The sequence below is a fragment of the Macaca fascicularis genome, chromosome 10 (genome assembly GCF_037993035.2).
Source record: "Macaca fascicularis isolate 582-1 chromosome 10, T2T-MFA8v1.1".
Classification (NCBI taxonomy): domain Eukaryota; kingdom Metazoa; phylum Chordata; class Mammalia; order Primates; family Cercopithecidae; genus Macaca; species Macaca fascicularis.
The window spans coordinates 91734513-91761599 of NC_088384.1; the positions used below are offsets into that span (position 1 = coordinate 91734513).

General features: G+C 46.3%; 1 protein-coding gene across 11 annotated transcripts; it reads right to left on the reverse strand.

Annotated features, from left to right (window-relative positions):
- Positions 1–1346: 1346 nt before the first annotated feature.
- On the reverse strand, positions 1347–27063 carry NFS1 (NFS1 cysteine desulfurase). 11 transcript variants are annotated; one of them, XR_012419320.1, is made up of 14 exons: positions 26903–27063; positions 26191–26300; positions 25395–25511; positions 24099–24182; positions 17176–17328; positions 15766–15859; positions 14616–14750; positions 12287–12410; positions 8659–8736; positions 8046–8151; positions 7885–7966; positions 7138–7221; positions 5983–6072; positions 1347–2062 (listed from the first exon to the last, which is right to left on the reverse strand). XR_012419320.1 is itself a non-coding variant. In XM_015458003.3 (13 exons), exons 2-13 carry the CDS (start codon positions 26215–26217, stop codon positions 1999–2001), a joined length of 1194 nt encoding a protein of 397 aa, XP_015313489.2. In that variant the 5' UTR covers positions 26218–26300; positions 27021–27063; the 3' UTR covers positions 1347–1998. The 11 variants fall into 11 exon arrangements, 3 of the variants coding, with proteins under 3 accessions (XP_015313489.2, XP_005568933.2, XP_005568935.3); XR_012419319.1 differs by having other exon boundaries at positions 8579–8736; XR_012419318.1 differs by having other exon boundaries at positions 26876–27063.
- Between the last annotated feature and the right edge of the window lie 24 nt (positions 27064–27087).

The following is a 27087-nucleotide window of genomic DNA, read 5'->3' on the forward strand; positions in this document are numbered from 1 at the left end:
CCTGTAGTCCCAGCTACTCGGGAGGCTGAGGCAGGAGAATGGCGTGAACCCGGGAGGCGGAGCTTGCAGTGAGCCGAGATCGCGCCACTGCACTCCAGCCTGGGCCACGGAGCGAGACTCAGTCTCAAAAAAAAAAAAAAAAAAAAAAAAAAAAAAAAAAAAAAGAAATACATTTATAACCTGGTATACAAATTCAAATGTATCATCAAAATATATTCTTAAAATATGTATAAATGTACTCTTAACATATTCTCGCTTTTTTTTTTTTTTTTTTTTGAAACAGAGTCTCGCGCTCTCGCCCAGGCTGGAGTGCAGTGGCCGGATCTCAGCTCACTGCAAGCTCCGCCTCCCGGGTTTACACCATTCTCCTGCCTCAGCCTCCCGAGTAGCTGGGACTCCCACCACCTCGCCCGGCTAGTTTTTTGTATTTTTTTAGTAAAGACGGGGTTTCACCGTGTTAGCCAGGATGGTCTGGATCTCCTGACCTCGTGATCCGCCCGTCTCGGCCTCCCTTTTTTTTTTTTTTTTTTTGAGATGGAGTCTCGCTCTGTCACCCAGGCTGGAGTGCAACGGCGCAATCTCGGCTCACTGCAAGCTCCGCCTCCCAGGCTCCCGCCATTCTCCTGCCTCAGCCTCCCGAGTAGCTGGGACTACAGGCATGCACCACCGTGCCCAGCTAATTTTTTTGTATTTTTAGTAGAGACGGGGTTTCACCATGTTAGCCAGGATGGTCTCGAGCTCCCGACCTCGTGATCCGCCCGCCTCAGCCTCCCAAAGTGCTGGGATTACAGGCTTGAGCCACCGCGCCCGGCCCCATATTCTCTCCTTTAAGTACTGGTAACTATCAACCTATGGGTTCAGACCCACAAATGAAAAGCTCTAGTTACAATGGTCTTCTCTTGGTTTCTGAAGTATAATACTTTGTGCTTTATCACACTTCAGGCTCTCTCACCTCGCATTCCTAGATTAGTGAGCTCTTCATATTTTTAAGCACTACCTCTTCAGAAAAGCTTTCCTCAAATACCCAGCATGGTAGGTTTTCTCTGTTATGTCCTCTTACCACTTAATTCTTCCATAGCACTTATCACAATCTATAACATTATTTGTTTACTTCTTATTTTCCATCTCTCCACTAAAATTTAAAACTCAGTGAGGGCAGGGTCTTTTTTGGTCCTGTTAACCAGCGTATTCCTAATACCCAGAACAAATCTGGCTCCTGGCAGGCATTCAAAAAACTGTTAAATGAAGAGATACAAAAGCCCACTGAGTCATTTATGCAAATCAGATGGAGTGGCGGTCTTCTCCACAATTCCACTTCTCCCTCAACCTCTCATAAAGCCACAGAGTAAATAGAAGGTGAGTTTATTTTTCCAGTCTTGAAATTAACAATTTTCAAGGAAACAAACTATTAGAATAACTGGTGGACTCATAGACATATTTCCAGCTCCATTAGGTCAAAGGAAAGGAAAGAGGACAAGGGTAGAAAGGAGACAAGCCCTCTAAGAAACTGTCCGTTCCGTCTGACTGCAGTCAATATGAAGAGATACCCTTTGGAGCTACAGAAAATATTAAATTGAAGTGGATTATGCTTGCTGTTAAAGAAGCTGGTCCAGCCGAGCAGCAGCAGAAGACGAAGACTCAAATGTCCATGCAGAGCATCATGGTCCCTGACCAGAGACTTCTGGTTCCTCTTGCTCTCCTCACCAAGAGCACAGATGTGTCAAGCAGCAATATGATAACAAATGTCTCTATGGCTTCAGGATGAAAATGTCCACACACTGTAAGACCTGAGAAGAAATGGGGAGTGCTCCACACCCAAGAAGCTGAAGCTAGGGAAAGACAGTTTCCTTGTGTTTCTGTCATAGAGGTGGACTGATGCTGAAGTCAACTGGTCTATACCAATCTGGAGCATCCACTAGGCATAACAAGGTGTCTGGTTGTGTATGGGTTGGTGAGGCAGGAGGGACCAGACCAGCACAAAGTCAAGGCCCTATTCTTCTAGTGTTGGGTCCACTTGATGCTCTTGAGGTCAATGCCATCCTGAACCATCTCCCAGAGAGGGCTGCCAAAGAGAAGAGGCATTAAATGAGTGAGGGCTTAGATAGGAAGTGGACAACATTGGCACCAAGGCCCTGAGCAATGGCTTGCTTCCTTCCGTCCCTGTCTGTCCTCTGCCTCTTGCCCTGGTAGACCCTAACACAGGTGGTTAACAAGTCTTTCCCAGCTCCTTGTAAGTCCTTGTCAGCTCTCCTGAGAGCTCTCCCCAACTGCCAACAAACAAGAATAACTAGGTTCCTCAGGCTCAGTTGCAGTGGGGCCCTGAGCCAATGGACACCAAACATGGTCATATTCCTGAAGCTCTCATCCCACTTGTAAGAGGCTTATGGCCATGGTTTCCCTTGGAGGAACCAAGACCCTTGAGACTTGTATAAGCATCTAGTTTCAGCCTCGCTTCAAATGACATGTATAAGCAGCTAGTTTCAGCCCACCGCATATTACCCGCTTTTCAGCACTCGTTTCTTGGTTTTGTTCTAGTTCCCAGTTAGGGGTGGAGCTTAACCCTAAATCATCTTGGTATGCTGTGCCCCTACCCAGTTCTTGCCAGCTTCATCTCCCCAGAGTTGGCCTGTGCTTCCAATATCCAAAAGAATTCCTTGGATCTTAGACCTGAGCAACCCATCTCACACAAAAGCTGCTGCTAAGAAATCTCTGCCAAGCTCTGATCAATCCCCAAGCAGAAGCTTGGATATCTTGGATAATGTTTCCAGACCAGATATTACTTCAGTGTGCTATGAATATGGGATTTTATGATTTAGATTTCATCAGGTAATTTTATCAAATTTCATTATATTCTTGACATGTCCCTCTCCTTTACACTAAACATTCCCAGAATGCCTTTCTATTCATGAGAGTTTCCATGGCCCTTAAAGTTAGCCATCTCCTTCTGTCTTTCCTCTTTAGGGAAGGCCACTTATTATTATAGGCTCACAAAATAAGACTCTGAGAGCTAATGGGACCAGGCTGCATTCAGTTTGTAAAGGGTCAGAAGGAATAGGGCGCAGATGCTGAAGTCACACAGATAGGAAATAAAAGTCTTTGCTGGCCGTGTAGTCAGTAGAAATGCCTTTTCAGTGTACCACAGAATACCAGAAAGCGAGGCCAAAGGAAGGATCCTGCAGTTGAGCAATGTAGACACTTAAGCAATACCGCTAGACCCTACAAAGAAAAATCCAGAGCACAGAAAGGCCTGGAAAGCTCATAAAGGGAAGCAGGGTATATACCTGAAACTCCTCTCTCTACCAACTGGACCAACAGAATTCTGAAAGTCAAGGTTAACTAAGACAGAGCCAGGCTCTGAAAAAATCTAGAGGTGTCAAGGTTCCCAGGAGGAAGATGAGTTCTGTGGCTACTAGCGGAAGCTCTGGTGCCAGCTGACTGGCCAAGAATCTCATTACCTTTATAAACACGTTTATTGATTGACTGATTGATTGATTGATTGAGACAGTCTTGCTCTGTTGCCCAGGCTGGAGTGCAGTGGCACGATCTTGGCTCACTGCAGCCTCTGCCTCCTGGGTTCCAGTGATTCTTCTCCCTCAGCGTCCTGGGTCGCTGGGATTACAGGTGCATGCCACCACGCCCAGCTAATTTATTTATATATATACACACACACACACACACACACACACAGGTACATATACATATACATATATATGTGTGTATATATAATATATATATATATATATATTTTTTTTTTTTTTTTGGCCTGTGAATCCATATCCTAAAGAGAGTTTTCCTGGCCAGGCGTGGTGGCTCACGCCTGTAATCCCAGCACTTTGGGAGGCCAAGATGGGCGGATCACGAGGTCAGGAGACAGAGACCATCCTGGCTAACATGGTGAAACCCCGTCTCTACTAAAAATACAAAAATTAGCCGGGCATGGTGGCAGGTGCCTGTAGTCCCAGCTACTCAGGAGGCTGAGGAGGGAGAACGGCATGAACCCAGGAAGCGGAGCTTGCAGTGAGCCGAGATCGCGCCACTGCATTCCAGCCTGGGCAGCAGAGCGAGACTCCATCTCAAAAAAAAAAAAAGAGAGTTTTCCTATACTTAGTCTATAAACCATTAATTATGTATTGATAGTGCTGCAATGACAACTATTAATACAATCAATAGAGGCTGGGTGTGGTGGCTCACACCTGTAATCCCAGCACGTTGGGAGACCGAGGCACACAGATCACGAAGTCAGGAGTTTGAGACCAGCCTGGCCAATATAGTGAAGCCCCGTCTCTACTAAAAATACAAAATATTAGCAGGGCATGTGCCTATATTCCCAGGCTGAGGCAGGAGAATCGCTTGAACCCAGGAGGCAGAGATTGCAGTGAGACGAGATCGCACGACTGAACTCCAGCCTGGCTGACAGTGTGAGACTCGGTCTCAAAAAAAAAAAGAAAAGAAATACTATCCGTAAAAATAATGAGGGACTGGGCACAGTGGCTTATGCCTGTAATCCCAGTACTTTGGGATGCCAAGGCAGGAGGATGGCTTGATCCCAGGAGTTCAAGACCAGCCTGGAAAACATAGGGAGACCCCCATCTCTACAAAATATATATATATATATATTTTTTTTTTTTTTTTTTTTTTTTTTTTTTGAGACGGAGTCTCACTCTGTCGCCCAGGCTGGAGTGCAGTGGCACGATCTCAGCTCACTGCATGCTCCGCCTCCTGGGTTCATGCCATTCTCCTGCCTCAGTCTTCCAAGTAGCTGGGACTACAGGCGCCTGCCACCACACCTGGCTAAGTTTTTTGTATTTTTAGTAGAGACGGGGTTTCACCATGTTAGCCAGGATGGTCTCGATCTCCTGACCTCACAATCCGCCCTTCTCGGCCTCCCAAAGTGTTGGGATTACAGGCGTGAGCCACTGTGCCCGGCCACAAAAAATATATTTTTAAAATTAGCTAGGTGTGGGGGCACACAACCGTAGTCCTAGCTACTTGGGAGTCTGAGGCAGGAGGATAACTTGAGCCCAAGTGTCCAAACTTACAGTGAGCTACAACTGTACCACTGCACTCCAGCCAGGATGACAGAATGAGACACTTTCTCTAAAGATAATAATAATCATAATGAAGAATACTACCTGGGCCAGGTGCAGTGGCTTGTGCCTATAATCCCAGTACTTTGGGAAGCCAAGGCAGGAGGACTGCTTGAGCCCGGGAGTTTGAGACCAGCCTGGGCAACATAGCAAAACTCCATCCCTACAAAAAATACAAAAACTAGCCAGGCATGGTGGCACATGCCTATAGTACCAGCTACTTGGGAGGCTGAGGTGGGAGGATCACTTGAACTTGGGAGGTGCAAGTTGCAGTGAGGTGTGATTGTGCCACTGCACTCCAGCCTGGATGACAGAGCAAGAACTTGTCTCGGGAAAAAAAAAAAATACTAGCTGCATTACCTGTATTCATCTAGTTCTTTATTTTATTATTATTATTTTTTTTTTGAGATAGAGTTTGGCTCTTGTTGCTCAGGCTGGAGTGCAATGGCATAATCTTGGCTCACCGCAACCTCCCCCTCCCAGGTTGAAGCGATTCTCCCGCCTCAGCCCCCCAAGTAGCTAGGATTATAGGGATGCGCCACCACACTCGGCTAATTTTTCTGTATTTTAGTAGAGACGGGGTTTCTCCATGTTGGTCAGGCTCGTCTCGAACTTCTGACCTCAGGTGATCTGCCCACCTTGGCCAGCCTCCCAAAGTGTTGGGATTACAGGCGTGAGCCACCGCGCCCAGCCTAGTTCTTTAGTTTTTAAAAACGCTTTCTCATTGTGAAAGCAAGTAGCCAAGAAGATCCACTTTCTTGCTTTGTGGAATCTCTAAATCCTAAAATCCAAGTACTCTTGAACTTTGGTATTGACAGTGTAAACACATAGCCTAAGGACAAGAGGGGAGACAGCAATAGTTTCTTCCAGAGGGTCTCTGATACAGTATGTATACCTCATTTCTCGAAGACGCTTCACATGCTGAATGCATTTCTCCACTGTGTAGTCCACTTCCTCCTCTGTAGTGAAGCGGCCAATTCCAAACCTGAAAAAAGGCACAGGAGAATGGCTCCCCATCAGAGCTCTGGCACTGGGATAAATTCATTCCGCAAATAATCACTAAAGATCTACAACACAAAAGATATGGAGAGAAGAACATGGTCCTTCCTTTAGGGCAGAGTTTCTCAGAACATGGTATACAGATCGGCCAGGCATGGTGGATCATGCCTGTAATTCCAACACTTTGGGAGGCCGAGGCGGGTAGATCACATGAGGTCGGGAGTTTGAGACCACCCTGGCCAACATGGTGAAACCCCGTCTCTACTAAAAACATAAAAATTAGCTGTGTCTGGTGGCACATGTCTGTAGTCCCAGCTACTCAGGATGCTGAGGCAGGAGAATTGCTTGAACCTGGAAGGCAGAGATTTCAGTGAGCTGAGATCATGCCACTGCACTGCAGCCTGGGCAACAGAGTAAGACTCTGTCTCAAAAAAAAAAAGAACATGGTCTACAGATCACCCACATTAAAATCACCTGAGATGTTTTCTATTCCTCCCCCAGACCTAGTGAATCAGACCATCTGAATGTGGGACTCAGATATCATATTTCCCAAACTTCCCAGGTGATACTCAATGAAGTCTGAGAACCACTGCTCTATAAACTTTCACAAGGTTATGAGAAGAGATAAGGAGAACTAGATTGAGAAAAACTTCAGGGTGGAAAAAGAAAAAAAATTGTAACAGGAGATGAAAAATGTAAGAGAGGCCGGGCGCGGTGGCTCAAGCCTGAAATCCCAGCACTTTGGGAGGCCGAGGCGGGCGGATCACGAGGTCAGGAGATCAAGACCATCCTGGCTAATACGGTGAAACCCCGTCTCTACTAAAAATACAAAAAACTAGCCGGGGGAGGTGGTGGACGCCTGTAGTCCCAGCTACTTGGGAGGCTGAGGCAGGAGAATGGCGTAAACTCGGGAGGCGGAGCTTGAAGTGAGCTGAGATCCGGCCACCGCACTCCAGCCTGGCCGACAGAGCGAGACTCCGTCTCAAAAAAAAAAAAAAAAAAAAAAGAAAAGAAAAATGTAAGAGAATGCCTTGCAGCTCAACTCACTGACCTGATAGAAGAGTGCGCTAAATCCTCATCAGTGCCAATTGCTCTGAGGACATAAGAGGGCTCCAGGGATGCAGAGGTGCAGGCACTGAGGAGAGAGACACGAGCCTTGTTAATTTCATCATCCACATCTGCTTTTAGTCACAAACCCTCAGTCTTGTTCCCATCCCCCAGGGCCCTGGAGTCATACCCTGGAAAAAACAAGAGACCTTCTAATCTGGCAGAACTAAAGGACCTGATGCTACCCTGCACATCCTAGATGTGTGAACCTAGCTCCTCTGGCCCCCATGGTGGATGACTTCCTTGAGCAAGGACGCTGGCAAAGTGTGACAGCATGATACCACATGGGTTTGACAAGAAGAGGCAGCAGAGGACCATGTGCTCACTTCCCCAGGACACAATACACCATCTGCACCAGCCTGAAGGGCAGCCAAACACTTAGTGGCCTTTGGAGCATCTTCAATTCTGGAGGTCTGTAACAGAACTGCTAGTGTTACCCCAAAACAGATACATACATCCCCTGGGACCATAAAAGGCACAAAATTCTACCCCAGGAAGCCTTCCTAGGGTGGTAAACTTCAGTCTGTACCCAGCTACCCAGCCAACCAAAAAAAAAGAGGCACTTACAAAATGACCTTTACCCTTAATCAAGAGCTCTTATGCCTATCATCTCCACACTGGGAAGCTTAATAGCCTATATGACTCTTCTAAGTGGCCCTGCCGCAGGCCCTATCTATGCCGTCCAGCTCACCTCCCTGAGGATAAGGCAACGTCCTTCAGTGCCATCAGCAGACTCTCCCCTTCCACATATGCAAAGGAGAGGTTGATACAGCCTGTAGGAAAGAAATACTGTGAGAGAGGTCTGAGAGTCTCAGCCACTACCAGAATGAGGATAGAAGAGCAAGTCCATACCGGGATAATGGTGCTCAGGGTCCCCATTCATCACCACATCTGGAAGGCTCTTCATTATATTCTGTATCAGCCGCTCTGCTAACTTTGAGATCCGCTTGTGGTCATACTAAGGAGCAGGTAGGGAAGGATTAGGCAAAAACCATCAACCAGCTCAGAAAGACATAGTTTGAGAAACCCTTCTCCTATAACCGGAAGTGACTATGTATCAGCCCCACCTATCATCCTATGTACTCATGGAGAACACTGTATCTCCAGTACTGAGCATAGTGCCTGGTATGCAAAAGGCACTTGATAACTGGACAAAGGGTTCATTTACTTATCCAGAAATAAATGAGCTGATAACTACTAAAAGGCCATGGGTTTTGGAGCTCATAATGCCTCCCTCAGAACAAGGTAGGTAGCACCAGGACAAGGAAGAGTTTTCTTAAGCCTTCTCTCCCTGCTGAAATCTGCCTCAGTCATGCTGAGAAGCCTCTAAATAGGAGACCCAGCGCAGGGGAAGAAGTTGTGGGAGGGAACTGCTCTCCCCATACCTCCATCTCTTGCTGTGCCACCTCACACGCAGCCCCCAGCCCCACCACTAAGGGTGTGGGCACTGTCCCAGACCGCATACCCCGCTCCTGCCCCCCTCCACTCTGCAGGGCCTCCACACGCACACGGGGCCGGCGACGGATGTAGATGGCACCAACCCCTGGGAAACAAAGTTTGTTACAAAAAAAGAGAGAAAAGTAGATAAAACAAAATATATCTTTCCAAAGGGATCAAAATATTATTTCAACTTTTCTGTAAGCATGAAATTTTTCTAAATAAAAAATTTTAAGGGAAAAGAAGAAACAGCAATAAAAGCATAGTATTTAGAAAATTATTTAACATCTGGAAGATAAATGCCAGAAGGAGTAATGATCAAAATGGTTTAAAGTAGCTCCCTATGCTATATGAAATGCCATCATACATTATAGTATTATTCGTAATAGCAAAAAGACTGGAAACAACTTAGATGTCCATCATCAGGTAATGGTCAAATAGATTACGACATGTCCATACAATGAAATACCAAGCAGGTGTATAAAAGAATGAGGACGCCGGGTGTGGTGGTTCACACCTATAATCCCAACTTTGGGAGGCCAAGGCGGACAGATCACCTGAGGTCAGAAGTTTGAAATCAGTCTGGTCAACATGGTGAAACCCTGTCTCTACTAAAAATACAAAGATTAGCCAAACACAGTAGCAGGCGTCTGCAATCCCAGCTACTTGGGACGCTCAGACACAAGATGAACCCAGGCGGTAGAGGTTGTAGTGGGCTGAGATCATGCCACTGCACTCCAGCCTGGGTGATGGAGCAAGACTCCATCTCCAAAAAAAAAAAAAAAAAAAGAGAAAGCTTGTTCTGAACTGATACCATAAAATCTCCAAGATACATTGTTAGAAAACTGGTGAAATTCAAATAAAGTCTGTACTTTAGCTTTAGCTTTAAAAAAAAATGTATTGGCCAGGTGCAGTGGCTCACGCCTGCAATACCAGCACTTTGGGAGGCTGAGGTGGGCGGATCACCTGAGGTTGGGAGTTCGAGACTAGCCTAATCAACATGGAGAAACCCCGTCTCTACTAAAAATACAAAATTAGCCGGGCACGGTGGCACATGCCTATAATCCCAGCTATTAGGGAGGTGGAGGTTGTGGTGAGCTGAGATGGCGCCATTGCACTCTAGCCTGGGCAACAAGAGCGAAACTCCATTATCAAAAAAAAAAAAAAAAAAAGATGTATTATGGGCCGGATATGGTGGCTCACACCTGTAATCCCAGCACTTTGGGCAGTTGAGGCGGGCAGATCATGAAGACAGGAGTTTGAGACCAGCCTGACCAACATGGTGAAACCCCGTAATTACTAAAAATACAAAAATTAGCTGGGTGTAGTGGCACGTGCCTGTAATCCCAGCTACTCAGGAGGCTGAGGTAGGAGACTTGCTTGAACTTGGGAGCCAGAGGTTGCAGTGAGCCAAGATTACACCACTGCACTCCAGCCTGGGTGACACAGCAAGACCCTGTCGCAATAAAAAAAAAAAAAAAAAAAAAAAAAAGACGTATTATTAGGTGAAAAATGCAAGATCAAAACAGTGAGTACAGTATGCTATCATCTGGATAAAAAAGATGGGTGGAGAAGCATATACTTGTTTGTAAACACATAGGTAATTGTAGAAAAACCCAAGAAATTGCCTTCCCATAACCAGAGAAAATCAGAAAAAAAAAAGAAAGAAATTATCTCCCCAGAAGGGAACTGCATAGCTGGAGGACAGAGGTGAGAGGTAGACTTTTGTCTGTGCCTTTTTTTTTTTTTTTTTTTGAGACAGAGTCTTGCTCTGTTGTCCAGGCTGGAGTGCAATGGCGTGATCTTGGCTCACTACAACCTCCACCTCCCGGGTTCAAGTGATTCTCCTGCCTCAGCCTCCTGATTAGCTGGGATTACAGGCACCTGCCACCACACACGGCTAATCTGGTATTTTTAGTAGAGATGGGGTTTCACCATGTCGGCCAAGCTGGTCTCAAATTCCTGACCTCGTGATCCGCCCGCCTTGGCCTTCCAAAGTGCCGCAATTACAGGCATGAGCCACTGCGCCCAGCTGTCTGTGCACTTTTTATAGTTTTTGAATTTTGAACCACATGAATATTACTTTTTCAAAATAAAATCAAAATTTAAAAAAAATTGGTGAGGCATGGTGGCTCATGACTATAATCCCAGCACTCTGGGAGGCCAAGGAAGGACAATCACTTGAGACCAGAAGTTTGGGACAAGCCTGAGAAACATAGTGAGACACCGTGTCTACAAAAAAAAAAAAATTAAAATTTAGCTGGGCATGGTGGCATGCACTTATAGTCCCAGCTACCCTGGAGGCTAAGGCAGGAGGATCACGTGAGCCTAGGAGGTCAAAGCTGCTGTGAGCTATGATTGTGACATTCACTGCACTCCAGGTTGGGCAACAGAGTGACCTTGACTCAAAAAACAAAAAACTTAAAAATGTGTATAACCTGTGACTAAACAAGCCTAATTACAGAAATTTTGTGCCAAAATATGAGCATGAGCATGCGAAGTTATTCACCAAGTAATCAGGGCTTCTGAATAGAATTGGCACTTGACAGTTCTTCTCCCACACAGAAAAACTGTTTATGCTGAGAATGGAGGTACTATAAAAATTAAGGCAGTGGTTTCCAAATTTATTATGAAGGACACCAGATTTTAAATAAACTGGGTGCAGTGGGTCATGCCTGTAATCCCAGCACTTTGGGAGACTGAGGCAGGAGAGTTGCTTGAGGTCAGGAATTCAAGCCTGAGTAACATAGTGAAACCTCTATCTCTACAAAAACTGTTTTAAAAATTAGCCACGCATTAGGCCGTGAGCGGGATTACACCTGTAATCCTAGCACTTTGGGAGGCCGAAGGGGGCAGATCACCTGAGGTCAGGAGTTCAAGACCAGCCTAGCCAACATAGTGAAACCCCATGTCTACTAAAAATACAAAACTTAGGCCGGGCACGGTGGCTCACGCCTGTAATCTCAGTACTTTGGGAGGCCGAGGCGGGTGGATCACGAGGTCAGGAGATCGAAACCATCCTGGCTAACACAGTAAAACCCTATCTCTACTAAAAACACATACACACACACAAAAAAATTAGCCGGGCGTGGTGGCAGGCACCTGTAGTCCCAGCCACTTGGGACGCTGAGACAAGAGAATGGCAAGAACCCTGGAGGCAGAGCTTGCAGTGAGCCAAGATGGCGCGACTGTACTCCAGCCTGGGTGACAGAGCGAGACTCCATCTCAAAAATAAAATAATAAAATAAAATAAAATAAATAAAATAAAATAAAATACAAAAATTAGCCAGGTGTGGTGGCAGGCACCTGTAATCCCAGCTACTCAGGAGGCTGAGGCAGGAGAATCGCTTGAACCCGGGAGGCAGAGGTTGCAGTGAGCTGAGATCTCGCCATAGCACTCCACCTGGGGGACAAGAGCAAGACTTCGTCTCAAAAAAAAAAAAAAAAAATTAGCCAGGTGTGGCTGGGCACGGTGGGCCTGTAATCCCAGCTACTCAGGAAGCTGAGGGAGAAGAATCCCTTCAACCCGGGAGGCAGAGGTTGCAGTGAGCCAAGACCACACCACTGCACTTCAGCCTGGGCGTCAGAGTAAGACTTTGTCTCAAAAAAAAAAAAAAGAAAAAGAAAAAAAAATTAGCTAGGGTGTTGGTGCACACCTGTAGTGCTAGTTACTGGTGAGGCTGGGGTAGGAGGGTTGCTTGAGCCCAGGAGATTGAAGCTGCGGCAAGGTAGGATAGCACCACTGCACTCCAGCCTGAGCGACAGAGTGAGACCTTGTCCCTATAAAACAAATGAATAAAATAATGTACTAAACTGTATTTATTAAGAATTATTTCATTTCTCCATTTTAAAAAATTCAAGAATCTTATACTATCTGAGTCTATACAGTTCCCGAATTCAAACAGCAAGTGCTCAAATACCATGTCTGGACAGTGAAGAATACCACATTATCTAAATCTATTTAGATTCTGGGCTTGGAAAGCAGGAGGTCAGATAATGAGGGATACCTGTACACATGTAAGTGTTGATCAGAGCTTCTGATCAATGAGTTCATTGGTGTTTTTTTTTTTTAATTTTTGTGAGTACATAGGAGATATATATATTATGGAGTACATGAGATTTTTTTTTGTTTTTGAGAGGGAGTCTTGCCTGTCACCCAGGCAGTGGCGCGATCTCGGCTCACTGCAACCTCCGGCTCCTGGGTTCAAGCGATTCTCCTGCCTCAGTCTCCTGAGTAGCTGGGATTAAAGGCACACGCCACCACACCCGGCTAATTTTTGTATTTTTAGTAGAGATGAGATTTCACCATGTTGATCAGGCTGGTCTTGAACTCCTGACCTCGTGATCCACCTGCCTTGGCTTCCCAAAGTGCTGGGATTACAGGCGTGAGCCACCGTGCCCAGCCCACGAGATGTTTTAACACAGGCATATAATGTGAAATAGGACATGATGAAGAATAGGGTATCCAGCCTGAGTTCATTGGTTTTTATCAAAAAGACTTATCTACAATAAAAGCCAATAAAAGCAACATTTTATTAAAAGATAGGATTCTTATTGAGCTTTTTGAAATAATAGCTCACAAAAAACACTCTTTACAACCTCTGGGAACCCTCAGAAGCCATCTTCCATACTTCCAGAAGCTATTATACCTACTTCCACAAAGTATACACCCAGATAACACACCCTGCAGGTACAAAAAGGATACCAGCAAAGACATCAACCCAAAAAAGGCCCTCACTTGAGAAAGAGGAGTTATATTTTATATTGATATTTTATGGTTACCTTCACAAAACAGAGGACAACAGTCTATTCCCGAGGGTTAAGGGAAAGAGGCATAACTCAAGCTTGAACACATTCCAACAGGACCATAGGGAACAAATAAGTATCCATGAGAGACTTAACAGGGTAACAGACTATGAAGTATTCTAAGAATAAACGCAAAGATAGCTGGGTGTGGTGGCTCATGCCTATAATCCCAGCACTTTGGGAGGCTGAGACGGGCAGATCACGAGGTCAGGAGATCGAGACCATCCTGGCTAATGCGGTGAAACCCCGTCTCTACTAAAAATACAAAAACAGTAGCTAGGCGGCCGGGCGCGGTGGCTCAAGCCTGTAATCCCAGCACTTTGGGAGGCCGAGGTGGGCGGATCACGACGTCAGGAGATCGAGACCATCCTGGCTAACCCGGTGAAACCCCGTCTCTACTAAAAAATACAAAAAAACTAGCTGGGCGAGGTGGTGGGCGCCTGTAGTCCCAGCTGCTCGGGAGGCTGAGGCAGGAGAATGGCGTGAACCTGGGAGGCGGAGCTTGCAGTTAGCTGAGATCCGGCCACTGCACTCCAGCCTGGGCGACAGAGCAAGACTCCGTCTCAAAAAAAAAAAAAAAAAAAAAAAACAGTAGCTAGGCGTAGTGGTGGGCGCCTGTAGTCCCAGCTACTCGGGAGGCTGAGGCAGGAGAATGGCGTGAACCCAGGAGGGAGCTTGCAGTGAGCCCAGATCATACCACTGCACTCCAGCCTGGTCGACTGAACAAGACTCCGTCTCAAAAAAAAAAAAAAATCATAATCATAATAAACACAAAGAGATGTCAAATCCCATGCAATCTTCCCCTGAGCTATAGCAAGACACTGGGAATGAAGGACTCAAATAGCTGCTCTGCACATCATAGTGGGGAAAACAAGATAGCTGGGCTTATCTAGATAAATTTGATTTGACAAAACCCCTTTCTCCTCAACCAAATTAAGATCTACACGCTTGCTAAGGATTTGTTAAAGTCAGCAAGAAAGAATGGCCTGATGTATAGTAACTGCTAAGGTCTACAAACAGGCAAGTGTTTCTGCCTATTGCTAAATGACATTTGCATTCTACAAGGGACTCTGAATGTACAACTTCCTCTGAGAGCAATAGTAGTCCCAAATGACTCTGACAAACACCTATCAAAGGTCTTGCTGGAAGGTACAGAAAGAACTCTAGAGGGGCTGGTACCTTTGGGACCGTAGATTTTGTGACCACTGATGCTCATGAGATCAATTTTCATGTCATTGACATCAAGTGGGATTTTTCCAACAGCCTGGGCTGCATCAGTATGGAAATACACCTTTCTGGAACTGCAAATCTGCCCTGAGGAAACAGAGGGGAAGACCCACAGCACAATGTTGGAAAGTCATCTGTCACTGTCCCACAGTGCACTGTGAATTATCTCCAACAACAGTAAATGACCTCTATCAATATTAAACTCCTCCCCTCCGTCCTTCCACCCCTTCTCCCTCTTCTTTTCCTTCTCTCCTCCCCCTTCTTCCTTCCTCCCTCTGTCTCTCAGTAGCTTCCCTTCTTTAGAATAAAAAAGATGAAGGGCAAAACACCAGATCAAAACACTCCTGATACTCTCATGCATACGATTCTTACCACCTCATTAACACCAGTCTTTCAAAATGTCAGATTAGTTTCTAGATCCCTTTTGATTAAAAAAAAAAAAAAAAAAAAAAAAAATTAAGAGATCTTTGTGCTAACGTGCCTAAAGAAATTACAGGGTGAGCTCTACGTGGGGATAATAAAAAGATGTTCTAAAATGAAAAAGGGTAGAAGGCTTTTTTGTTTTGTGGTTGGTTTTGGCAGCAACTGCAATAAAATTAAAAACCATAAAAGGTACTAGACCTGGCGGGGCGCAGTGGCTCATGCCTGTAATCCCAGCACTTTGGGACACCAAGGAGGGCAGATCACCTGAGGTTAGGAGTTCAAGACCAGTCTGGCCAACATGGCAAAACCCCATCTCTACTAAAAATACAAAAATTAGCCAGGCATAGTGGTGCACACCTGTAGTCCCACTACTTGAGAGGCTGAGGCGGGAGGATCATTTGAACCCAGGGGGTGGAGGTTGCAGGGAGCTGAGATCACACCACTGCACTCCAGCCTAGGCAACAGAGTGACACTCTGTCTCAATGAAAAAAAAAAAAAATGGTAATAGACCTAGATTCAAATACTGCCTGTGATACTTACAATGTCCTTGAACAAAGCACTTAGGCTCTCTTTCACTTGATTTCCTAACTACACTCCACAGAGTATTACAGCTCTCAGTCTACTACATCATACAGACCGCCATAGTGGGCAGGGATCAGGGATAAGCCATGATACTCACCTATTTCTGCAATGGGCTGCTTCACTCCAATCTCATTGTTCACAGTCATGACTGAGACCAGGCTAGTATCTGGCTGGATAGCAGCCTCTAGTTCCTAGGGATATGCAGGAGTAAGGTGACTAGATAGTGCAAACAAAGTCCTCCTAAATCAGAATATAGGCAAGCTTAGTCATGAAAAGGAGTCTTACACTACATACCTATCTGAATAGTTAACTAAAAACAGTGACAACACAAAATGTTGGTGAGGATGCACAGACTCTGAATGGTTCATACATTGTTAGTGGGAATGTAAATGTCACAACCACTTTGGAAAAGAATTTGACAGTTTCTGTTGCTCATCACACTAAACATGAAATTACCATACAACCCAGTAACTGTACGCATGGGCATTTATCCCAGAGAAATGAAAATTAAATTCACAAAACATCTTACACAAATGTTCACAGTAACTTTATTCATAATAGCAAAAACCTAGAAACTACCCAGATGTCCTTCAACAGATGATTTTGGTACATCCATAACATGGACTACTACTTATCAATCAAAAGGAACAAACTACTGGCACATGCAGCAAGGAATGAATTCCCAAAGACTTATGATTAGTGAAAAAAGCTAATCAAGGCTGGGCAATGGCTCACGCCTGTAATCCCAGCACTTTGGGAGGCTGAGGCGGGTGGATCACCTGAGGTCAGAAGTTCAAGACCAGCCTAGTTAACATGGAGAAACTCCATCTCTACTAAAAATACAAAAATTAGTTGGGCCTGGTGGTGCACACCTGTAGTCCCAGCTACTTCGGAGCCTGAGGCAGGAGAAATGCTTAAACCCAGGAGGTGGAAGTTACAGTAAGCCGAGATTGTACCACTGCAATCCAGCCTGGATGACAGAGCGAGACTTTGCCTCAAAAAAAAAAAAAAAAAGGAAGGCTGGGCACTGTGGCTCATGCCTGTAATCCCAGCACTTTGGGAGGTTGAGGCGGGCAGATCACGAGGTCAGGAGATCGAGACCATCCTGGTTACCACGGTGAAACCCCATCTCTACTAAAAATACAAAAAATTAGCTGGGCATGGTGGTGGGCGCCTGCAATCCCAGCTACTTGAGAGGCTGAGGCAGAAGAATGGTGTGAACCCAGGAGGTGGAGCTTGTAGTGAGCTGCACTCTAGCCTGGGCAAAAGAGCGAGACTCCATCTCAAAAAAAAAAAAAAAAAAAGAAAAAGAAACAAGTCCTCCAGAGAAAAGGAGGACAGTACACACTCAAGGGGAACATGATCTCATTCTCTGCCAGGCCCATTTCTCTAAACTTCATCCTGTTAGATCTATTCCTTCAAGCTCCAGCTAGGGCCCAAAAGAGAAATTTACAAGCTGAAGCCAAGTTCCTCCATTTTTGCTCCTCCTGCCAATAGCCACTCCTACCTTTAGGTCAATGATCCCACTCTTCTGCACTGGGAGGTAGGTGACCTGAAAGCCCTCAGCTTCCAGTGAACGGCAGGAGTCCAAGACACATTTGTGTTCTGTCTGGGTGGTGATCAAGTGCTTTTTCCGTGACCTGTAGAATCGGGCCACCCCCTAGAAATTGGTGGTGATAGATGGAAGGAGAACATACTGAGAGAGACAGCAATGACTTCAACATCATTTGTAAAGGAAAAATGGGCAAGAACAGTATGCTCCAACACCAGTTCTTTCATACCAACTGAGTATCCTATAATTCAATTCTGAGGCTAACTCTGCAGACTTAGTGAAAACCCCATGGATTAAGGGCTCAATCACATAAGACTGCCCCTAGTTCAGATACCAGACATAAGTCCCAGGGGTCTCAAGCTACCCATACTTCTGCCCAGTCAAATACAAATTCAGGGCTTCCCGAAGCCCGCTCAAGTTCAGTAATTCACTAGAATAAATCACATTTGTCCAAACCCACAGAATGTACAACACCAGTGATTCCTAATATAAGCTATGGACTTTGGGTGATAATGATGTATCCATACCAGGTCGTCAATTGGAACAAATGTACCACTTGATGGAAGATGCTAATAATGGCAGAAGGCTGTGCATACCTGGGGGTGGGCATATATAGGAAATTTCTGTACCTTCCTTTCAATTTTGCTGTGAACCTAAAACTGCTATAAAAAATAAAATCTATTAAAATGATAATAGTATACAGATTAATGTAGGTATTTAAAAATCTGGAGAAATATACAGCAAATTAGCAGTGAAAATGTGTTTAGAGTTCTCTATATTATTGGAATTTATGATTCATTCATTCAACCAATATTTAGCACCTCCAGTATCCCAAGTAATTTTCTAGGTGCCAGTGATATAACAGTAAACAAAGTCATGAGTAGTTATTACTGTTAATATCAGAAGAAACAATAAAGGTACATTAAAAAATTTCTGGAATTTCAACTATTACAAGAAATTAAAAAAACCATTTATCTCATTTAAGAAAAAAAAAACAGTGGAGCCTGAGGCAGGAGAAATGCTTAAACCCAGGTGCAGTGCCTCATGCCTGTAATCCCAGCACTTTGGGAGGCCGAGACGGGCGGATCACCTAAGGTCAGGAGATCACCAGTTTGAGACCAGCCTGGCCAACATGTAGAAACCCCATCTCTACTAAAAATAAAAAAATAAGCCAGGCCCAGTGGCACGCACCTATAATCCCAACTCCTCAGGAGGCTGAGGGAGGGGAATCACTTGAAACCAGGAGGCGGAGGTTGCAGTGAGTGAAGAGTGCTATTGCACTCCAGCCTGGGCAACGGAGTGAGACTCCGTCTCAAAAAGAAAAAAAAAAATAGGATGCCAGGTGCAGTGGCTCATGCCTATAATCTCACAACTTTGGGAGGCTGAGGCAGGCAATCAATCACGAGATCAGGAGTTTGAGACCAGCCTGATGAACATGGTGGAACCCCGTCTCTACTAAAAATACAAAAATGGCCGGGTGCAGTGGCTCACACCTGTAAATCCCAGCACTTTGGGAGGCTGAGAAGGGCAGATTACCTGAGGTTGGGAGTTCGAAACCAGCCTGATCAACATGGAGAAACCCTGTCTCTACTTAAAAAAAATACAAAAATTAGCCAGGTGTGGTAGTAAATGTCTGTAATCCCAGATACTCTGGAGTCTGAGGCAGGAGAATCGCTTGTACCCAGGAGTCGGAGGCTGCAGTGAGCCGAGGTTGCGCCATTGTACTTCAGCCTAGGCAACAAGAGTAAAACTCTTTCTCAAAAAATAAATAAATAAATATAAATAAAAATACAAAAATTAGCGAGGTGTGGTGGCACGCACCTGTAATCCCAGCTACTCAGGAGGCTGAGGCAGGAGAATCGCTTGAACCTAGGAGGCAGAGGTTGTAGTGAGCCGAGATCACACCCCTGCACTCCAACCTGGGCGACAGAGTGAGACTCTGTCTCAAAATACATTAATTAATTAATTTAGAAAAAAGAAAATAGAGACTGGGCGCGGTGGCTCATGCCTGTAATCCCAGCACTTGGGGAGGCCGAGGCGGGCAGATCGCAAGGTCAGGAGATCGAGACCATCCTGGCTAACACAGTGAAACCCATCTCTACTAAAAATACAAAAAATTAGCCAGGCATGGTGGCGGGCGCCTGTAGTCCCAGCTACTTGGGAGGCTGAGGCAAGAGAATGGCGTGAACCCGGGAGGTGGAGCTTGCAGTGAGCCGAGATCGAGCCACTGCACTCAAGCCTGGACGACAGAGCGAGATTCTGTGTCAAAAAAAAAAAAAAAAGAAGAAAAAAAAGGGGCTGAATGTAGTGGTAGTCAATGCCTGTAATCCCACCACTTTGGGAGGCTAAGGCAGGAGGATCACTTGAGCTCAGGAGTTCAAGACCAGCCTGGGCAACATAGTGAGATTTAATTTATACTAAAAAAAAAAAAGAAAAAAAAAGCCTGGCATGTAGTCCCAGCTACTCAGGAGGATCACCTGAGCCAAGGAGGTCAAGGCTGCCATGAGCTGAGATCTGGCTACTGCACTCCAGCCTGGGTGAGATCAAGACTGTCTTAAAAAACAGAAAAAAGGAAAGAAAAAAAAAGGGGCCAGGAGCGGTGGTTCACACCTGTAATCCCAGCACTTTGGGACACTGAGGCAGGTGGATCACCTGAGGTCAGAAGTTCGAGACCAGCCTGGTCAACATGGTGAAACCCTGTCTCTACTAAAAATGCAAAAATTAGCTGGGCGTGGTAGCAGGCTCCTGTAATCCCAGCTACTTGGGAAGATAAAGCAGGATAATCACTTGAACCCTGGAGGCAGAAGTTGCAGTGAGCCAAGATTACGTCACTGCACTCCAGCCTGGGTGCCACAGTGAGACTCTCCCTTGAAAAAGAAAAAAAAAGGCCAGGCGCGGTGGCTCACGCCTGTAATCCCAGCACTTTGGGAGGCCGAGGCGGGCGGATCACAAGGTCAGGAAATCGAGACCATCCTGGCTAACACTGTGAAACCCCGTCTCTACTAAAAATGCAAAAAATTAGCCGGGCGAGGCGGCGGGCGCCTGTAGTCCCAGCTACTCGGGAGGCTGAGGCAGGAGAATGGCGTGAACCCGGGAGGCGGAGCTTGCAGTGAGCCGAGATCGTGCCACTGCACTCCAGCCTGGGCGACTAAGCGAGACTCTGTCTCAAAAAAAAAAAAGAAAAAGAAAAAAAAAAAAATGGCCGGGCGCGGTGGCTCAAGCCTGTAATCCCAGCACTTTGGGAGGCCGAGACGGGCGGATCACGAGGTCAGGAGATCGAGACCATCATGGCTAACACGGTGAAACCCCGTCTCTACTAAAAAATACAAAAAACTAGCCGGGCGAGGTGGCGGGTGCCTGTAGTCCCAGCTACTCAGGAGGCTGAGGCAGGAGAATGGCGCAAACCCGGGAGGCGGAGCTTGCAGTGAGCTGAGATCCGGCCGCTGCATTCCAGCCTGGGTGACAGCGCGAGACTCCCTCTAAAAAAAACAAAAAAAAAAAAAAAGAAAAAGGAAAAAAAAAAGAATTAATAGTATCAACTTTGTAGAACAGGACCAGGGAGCGGGGTCCTCGGGGAAGGAGAGGAAGATTTACACTTCATTTTATTTTATTTTTATTTATTTATTTTTTTGAGACGGTCTCATTCTGTCACTGGAGTGCGGTGGCGTGATCTCAGCTCACTGCATCTTCTGCCTCTCGAGTTCAAGCAATTCTCATGTCTCAGCCTCCCAAGTAGCTGGGATTATGGCCACCATGCCTGGCTAATTTTTTGTATTTTTTAGTAGAGATGGGGTTTTCCCATGTTGCCCAGGGTGGTCTCGAACTCCAGAGCTCAGACAACCTGCCTGCCTCAGCCTCCCAAAGTGCTAGGATTACAGGTGTGACCGAATGCCTACACTTCATTTAAAATTTTTCCATTGGTTTTAAAAAAACACACCACATGTGACAGAATTATTTTTCAAAAACTAAAAACTTAAAAGAAAATGTGCATCTCCCCCCAGAGCTTATAAAAGAATATTACCTTTAACAGCAGAACACAAAGCCAGGTGCAGTGGCTCAAGGAAGTAATCTCAGAACTTTGGGAGGCAAAGGCAGGAGGATCACATGAGCCCAGGAGTTCAAGACCAGCCTGGGCAACATAGTGAGACCTCCATCTCTACAAAAATTAAAATAACAAAATTAGCCAGGCACGCAACTACACGCCTGTAAGCCTAGCTACTTGTGAGGCTAAGATGAGAGGATCGCTTGAGTCCAGGAGTTCAACGCTCCAGTGAGCTGCGATTGTGCCACTGCACCCCAGCCTAGGTGACAGAGTAAGACCGTGTCTTTTTTTTCTTTTTTTTTGAGACAGAGTTTCGCTCTTGTTGCCCAGGCTACAGTAAAATGGCGCCATCTCAGCCCACTGCAACCTCCGCCTTCTGGGTTCAAGGGATTTTCCTGCCTCAGCCTCACAAGTAGCTGGAATTACAGGCGTGCGCCATCACACCTGGCTAGTTTTTGCATTTTTAGTAGAGATGGGGTTTTACCATGTTGGTCAGGCCTGTCTCGAACTCCTGACCTCAGGTGATCTGCCCATCTCAGCCTCCCAAAGTGCTCGGATCATAGGTGTGAGCCACTGGGCCCGGCCGAGACTCTGGCTTGTTAAAAAATAAATAAATGGGCTGGGCGCGGTGGCTCAAGCCTGTAATCCCAGCACTTTGGGAGGCCGAGACGGGCGGATCACAAGGTCAGGAGATCGAGACCATCCTGGCTAACACAGTGAAACCCCGTCTCTACTAAAAATACAAAAAAAACTTAGCCGGGCGAGGTGGCAGGCGCCTGTAGTCCCAGCTACTCGGGAGGCTGAGGCAGGAGAATGGCGTGAACCCGGGAGGCGGAGCTTGCAGTGAGCTGAGATCCGGCCACTGCACTCCAGCCTGGGTGACAGAGCGAGACTCCGTCTCAAAAAAAATAAAATAAAATAAATAAATAAATAAATAAATAAATAAAATAAAAGCAGAATATTAAAACATATAGGCCAAAATTATAACTTTGTAAAAATGGTCTGTGCATGAGGACAAAGAACATAAATGAGAAACATGTATAATTGATTTATACTCTATTTTATCCCAAAAAGTATTTACATCAATAATGTAAAAATGGTTGCAGGGCACTTTGGGAGGCCAAGGCGAGAGGATCATGAGGTCAGGAGATCGAGACCATCCTGGTTAACATGGTGAAACCCCATCTCTACTAAAAATACAAAAAATTAGCCGGGCGTGGTGGCAGGCGCCTGTAGTCACAGCTACTCAGGAGGCTAAGGCAGGAGAATGGCGTGAACCCAAGAGGCAGAGCTTGCAGTGAGCTGAGATCATGCCCCTGCACTCCAGCCTGGGCGACAGAGCAAGACTCTGTCTCAAAAAAAAAAAAAAAAAAGTTGTGGGATGGTGATGGTAGTTCAAAATGTTACAGTTGTTTAAAAAATTTCATTTAGATGACATTTCACCACCCACACACCTTATTTTATCTCAGTTATCCATGATGTAGATTTATTTAATAACTTACAGATTATTTTACTCTATCAATTATGGAGATTAAAGGAAACACCATCACAGGTACTCTTAGCGATCCTTGACCTATAGGTTTGGAATCTGTGGAGACTTCCAAAGAAAATATTTTCAAAGTTTTGAAAATGCTCTCCATCAGAAACCATCTCCACCTTTGGAGGAACCTTCACCCTGACTCTGTGGTCTCTGCAGTCCCAAGGAAAGACGTCTTCCTGCTAACATGATCAGGCAGAGTGCTGATGACCCTGAAGCCCGTCCTAGGCCTCCTACATTCAGGCCAAGGTCAAAGAAACCAATGCTGGAAGCACAGTTCAAAGACAAAGATGAGACTGAGTGGAGCCAGAGTTCAAACTACAGCAGGCCACAATTTATCAGAGCCTTGGCATTTACTCAAGTAATCCTGGCAACCAGGCCCAGTGAAATGTGATTATGTTCTATGAAACACCAACATGACTACTAAAAGTATCATTTTCCTTGCATTAGCACCAAAGATCTTTTATGTACCAAGGACAAAATGACTGATCCCAGAATGGGAGACCATGTGAATGCCTGCGGAGGGCACCACAAAGACAAGCACTTCAAAATGGAGATATCTAAAGAAACAGGAGGAACTTCTTGCAAATAGATCTGATTAGAAAGAAAAAGGAAGGCTGAGAGGAGGGCAGCCTTGAAATCACACATATAACTTGTTGTTACTAGATAAAAAGAATGGAGAAAGGCTGGGCATGGTGGCTCACACCTGTAATCCCAGCACTTTGGGAGGCCAAGACAGGCGGATCATGAGGTCAAGAGATTGAGACCATCCTGGCCAACATGGTGAAACCCTGTCTCTACTAAAAATACAAAAATTAGTTGGGCATGGTGGCGGGCGCCTGTAGTGCCAGCTACTCGGGAGGCTGAGGCAGGAGAATCACTTGAACCTGGGAGGCGGAGGTTGCAGTGAGCCGAGATTGTGCCACTGCACTCCAGCCTGGCAAGAGTGAGACTCTCTCTCAAAAAAAAAAAAAGAAAAAAAAAAAAAGAATGGAGAAACGGTTCAATCACCATTATCCACTCTCTGAAGTAACTGCCAGACAAATGGTTAATGGCCTGAGGGCCACCTCCTTTGCTATCCAATTACCTCACTCAACTCAGACCAACAGGAGGAAAGACTTAAGAGTAGACTGCAAAGAGTTAAAGGAAGCAACAAATCAGAAAGAGTGTAAGCCGTCTCTTCACAATAGGGTGGGGATGGGTGGCTGTGAAATACATATACGAGTCCAAATGAGGTGGACGGACACTCTCTCCCAGGTCAGGAAAGCCCACATATGTCCTCTGGTTCCCTTCTCTTACCTTAATTGCTATGTTGTTGGATTCAGTAGCACCACTAGTAAAAATGATCTCACGAGGATCCGCTCCAATCAGAGATGCTACTTGCTGCAAGTCAAGAAACAGAGATATATAACATCAGTTCCCCAGGCAGAAATAGAGCTGCAGACACAGGTGGGACAGCCCTGGAGCAAGAAGAGCTCCACTGCATTCACCAAATTGCCCTGGATGAAGCTCTGCACCTACTAGAATCAAATTCTAGTTATATCCCAGATCCCAGGCTCTTTTCCAGCCCAATGCAAACTAATAATTTTTTTTTTTTTTTAATTAACTATTGGCCAGGTGTGGTGGGTCACCCCTGTAACCCCAGCACTTTGGGAAGCCGAGGTGGAAAGATCACCTGAGGTCAGGAGTTCGAGACCAACCTGGTCAACATGGTGAAACTCCATTTCTACTAAGAACACAAAAATATTAGGCCGGGCACGGTGGCTCACGCCTGTAATCCCAGCACTCTGGGAGGCCGAGATGGATCACCTGAGGTCAGGAGTTCAAGACCAGCCTGAACAACATGGAGAAACCCCATCTCTACTAAAAATACAAAATTCCCCAGGTGTAGTGGCGCACGCCTGTAATACCAGCTACTTGGGAGGCTGAGGTAGGAGAACTGCTTGAACCTGGGAGGCGGAGGTTGCAGTGAGCCAAGATTGTGCCACTGCACTGCAGCCTGGGCAACAAGAGCAAAACTCTGTCTCAAAAAATAATAATAATAAATAAATAAAAATACAAAAATATTAGCTAGGCGTGGTGGCGTGTGCCTGTAATACCTATTACTTGGGAGCCTGAGGCAGGAGAATCACTTGAACCTGGGAGGCAGAGGTTGCAGTGAGCCAAGATTGCGCACCACTGCACTACAACCTGGGCAACACATGTGAAAACTCCACCTCTTAAAAAAAAAAAAAAAAAGAACTATTGAGCTCTTACTACTTATAGTACTTCTTACTTATCGGTGTTGTGTTAATAAACACTTTACCAACATGGTCTTATTTAACCCACCCAGTAACCCTACAGAGTAGAATCTCCATTTTAAATGTGAGGAAAATAAGGCTTAGAGAAATTAGATAACTTGCCCAAGTCATTTAGCCAGGAAATATGGGAACTAATCAGATGCCTGCAGTCAAACTCCAAGGCTGCTCTCTGAATCTCTTCCAGAAAGAATCCAAAACCACTTCTACATCCATGCACACCTACCAAGAAGGAAATGCCTCCCACAGGCCACTGCCCCGTCTGACCTTAGAACTTCCTAGACTCCTGTGTACTAACCTGGCGAGCACATTCCATGGCTGCCTCACTCTCCCAGCCATATGCATGTGTCCGGGAGTGTGGGTTCCCATAGTAGTTGATTAGGTAAGGGAGCATGGCATCAAGCACCCGGGGGTCCTGAGCACAACAGAACAGATCATTTTCCTTGAGACCATAGTCAATTCAGGTCCCCCTCCACCCCTCAGACCTGCCCACCCTGCCTCAAGACACTCTGAACCCCTCAGGCACTGCCTAAAGGAGGCCTCAAACATTCTTTTGTTCCCACAAAACTACCCACCAACTATCAACCTAATACACTCCCACTCACAACCCATCCCAACTCAGATCGTTCTGCCTCCCCTCAGGTAGTCTACAAACACTGCCTTGTTCCGACATGTTTCTGCTGGTGTTTCCATTCCCGCCAGGCAATGTGATCTACAAGGGGCTGGGACAGGACAGGGCCTAGGCAAATACCCCTTGTCACACACTGGTGAAAACTTGCATTAGTCTTTTAACCCATTTAAAACTTGTCCAAGTTCACACAGTTACTAAGTGGTGGTTCTGCTCATTCCAGAGCCCATGCTTTCAACTACTACGATAGAGCCTGCGCTGAAGTGATTTGACCAAGGTCAATCGCTGGTGAGTAGTAAAGCCACTGCCAGTGGCCTCAAATTTAAGCCTCCTGACTCCTGGCTCAGTGCTTTTTCCAGCACACCTTCATGGCTCTCACTTCTCCAGGGATTCAGCCATTGCTTTGCGTGGTCACGCCCATCATTTACTTCCTAATAAACAGCCTTGGGAAAAGCTCCATCCTTACCAGAGGAGTTGTAGCTTGTACATCCATATAGAGAGGTCGCAGCACTGGCCCCGCCTCCGGGGCAGCGGTTGTATCTGCGGGAACAGCAGACTGAGGAGCATGATCTCCAACTGACAAAAAATGGAATGGAGTGGCCAAGTAAGACCGAAGGCAACTATGAACGCATGGCATCCAAAGGGCAGAAGGAAAAATCTGGCTGGGGGTGAGATAAGTGTAAGGGATGCTGGGGTCGAATCTCAATGGAAAGAAAACAGCAGAAGATACCTGACACGCTGTAAAAGGAGGTAAAGGAGAGGGAGAGAGGGTTCCTGGAGGGGCTGTTGAGGTGATATTCAAATGGCCTCCTAGGGAGGAAGACTGTAAAGGGCCAAGCCATTTAGAAGGAACGTGGAGCCAGAGTAGGTGCAGCCCCTTCTGACCGAAGCTAACGGTCTGCACGGGAGCCCAGAGCAGCATCTGTAACTTGGCCAGGAGCGGTCTGAAGGACGCGCCTCCACGGCTCTGGGGGCCTGTCGCGCAGGGTGCGAGGGGTGGTGCGCCGGGGTCAACCGTTCGGGGACCCGCCTAAGAAAGTCTGAGGGATGTGTCGTTTGAGAGAAAGGGTCAGAGAGTCTGGGCAGCAGGGTGGACAGGAAGGCTCCGGAATATTCAGTTGCGTCGCCGCGCGGAGGGGACAGGTCCGCACCTCCCGGAGAGCGGGACCCGAGCGTACCGCGCAGGCGCAGCCCCCGAGTGGGCGCCGCGGGCTTCGGCCCTGGAGCCGCTGTCACCGCCACTGCCGCCCGCCTCCAAGCGGCTCGGAGCAGCATGGTCCCGCTGGCAGAGCCCACCTTCCGAAGCTGCTACGGTCCTGGGCCCCAGGCTCCCGGAAGTGCTTCCCCGCGATCCGGAAGCGAT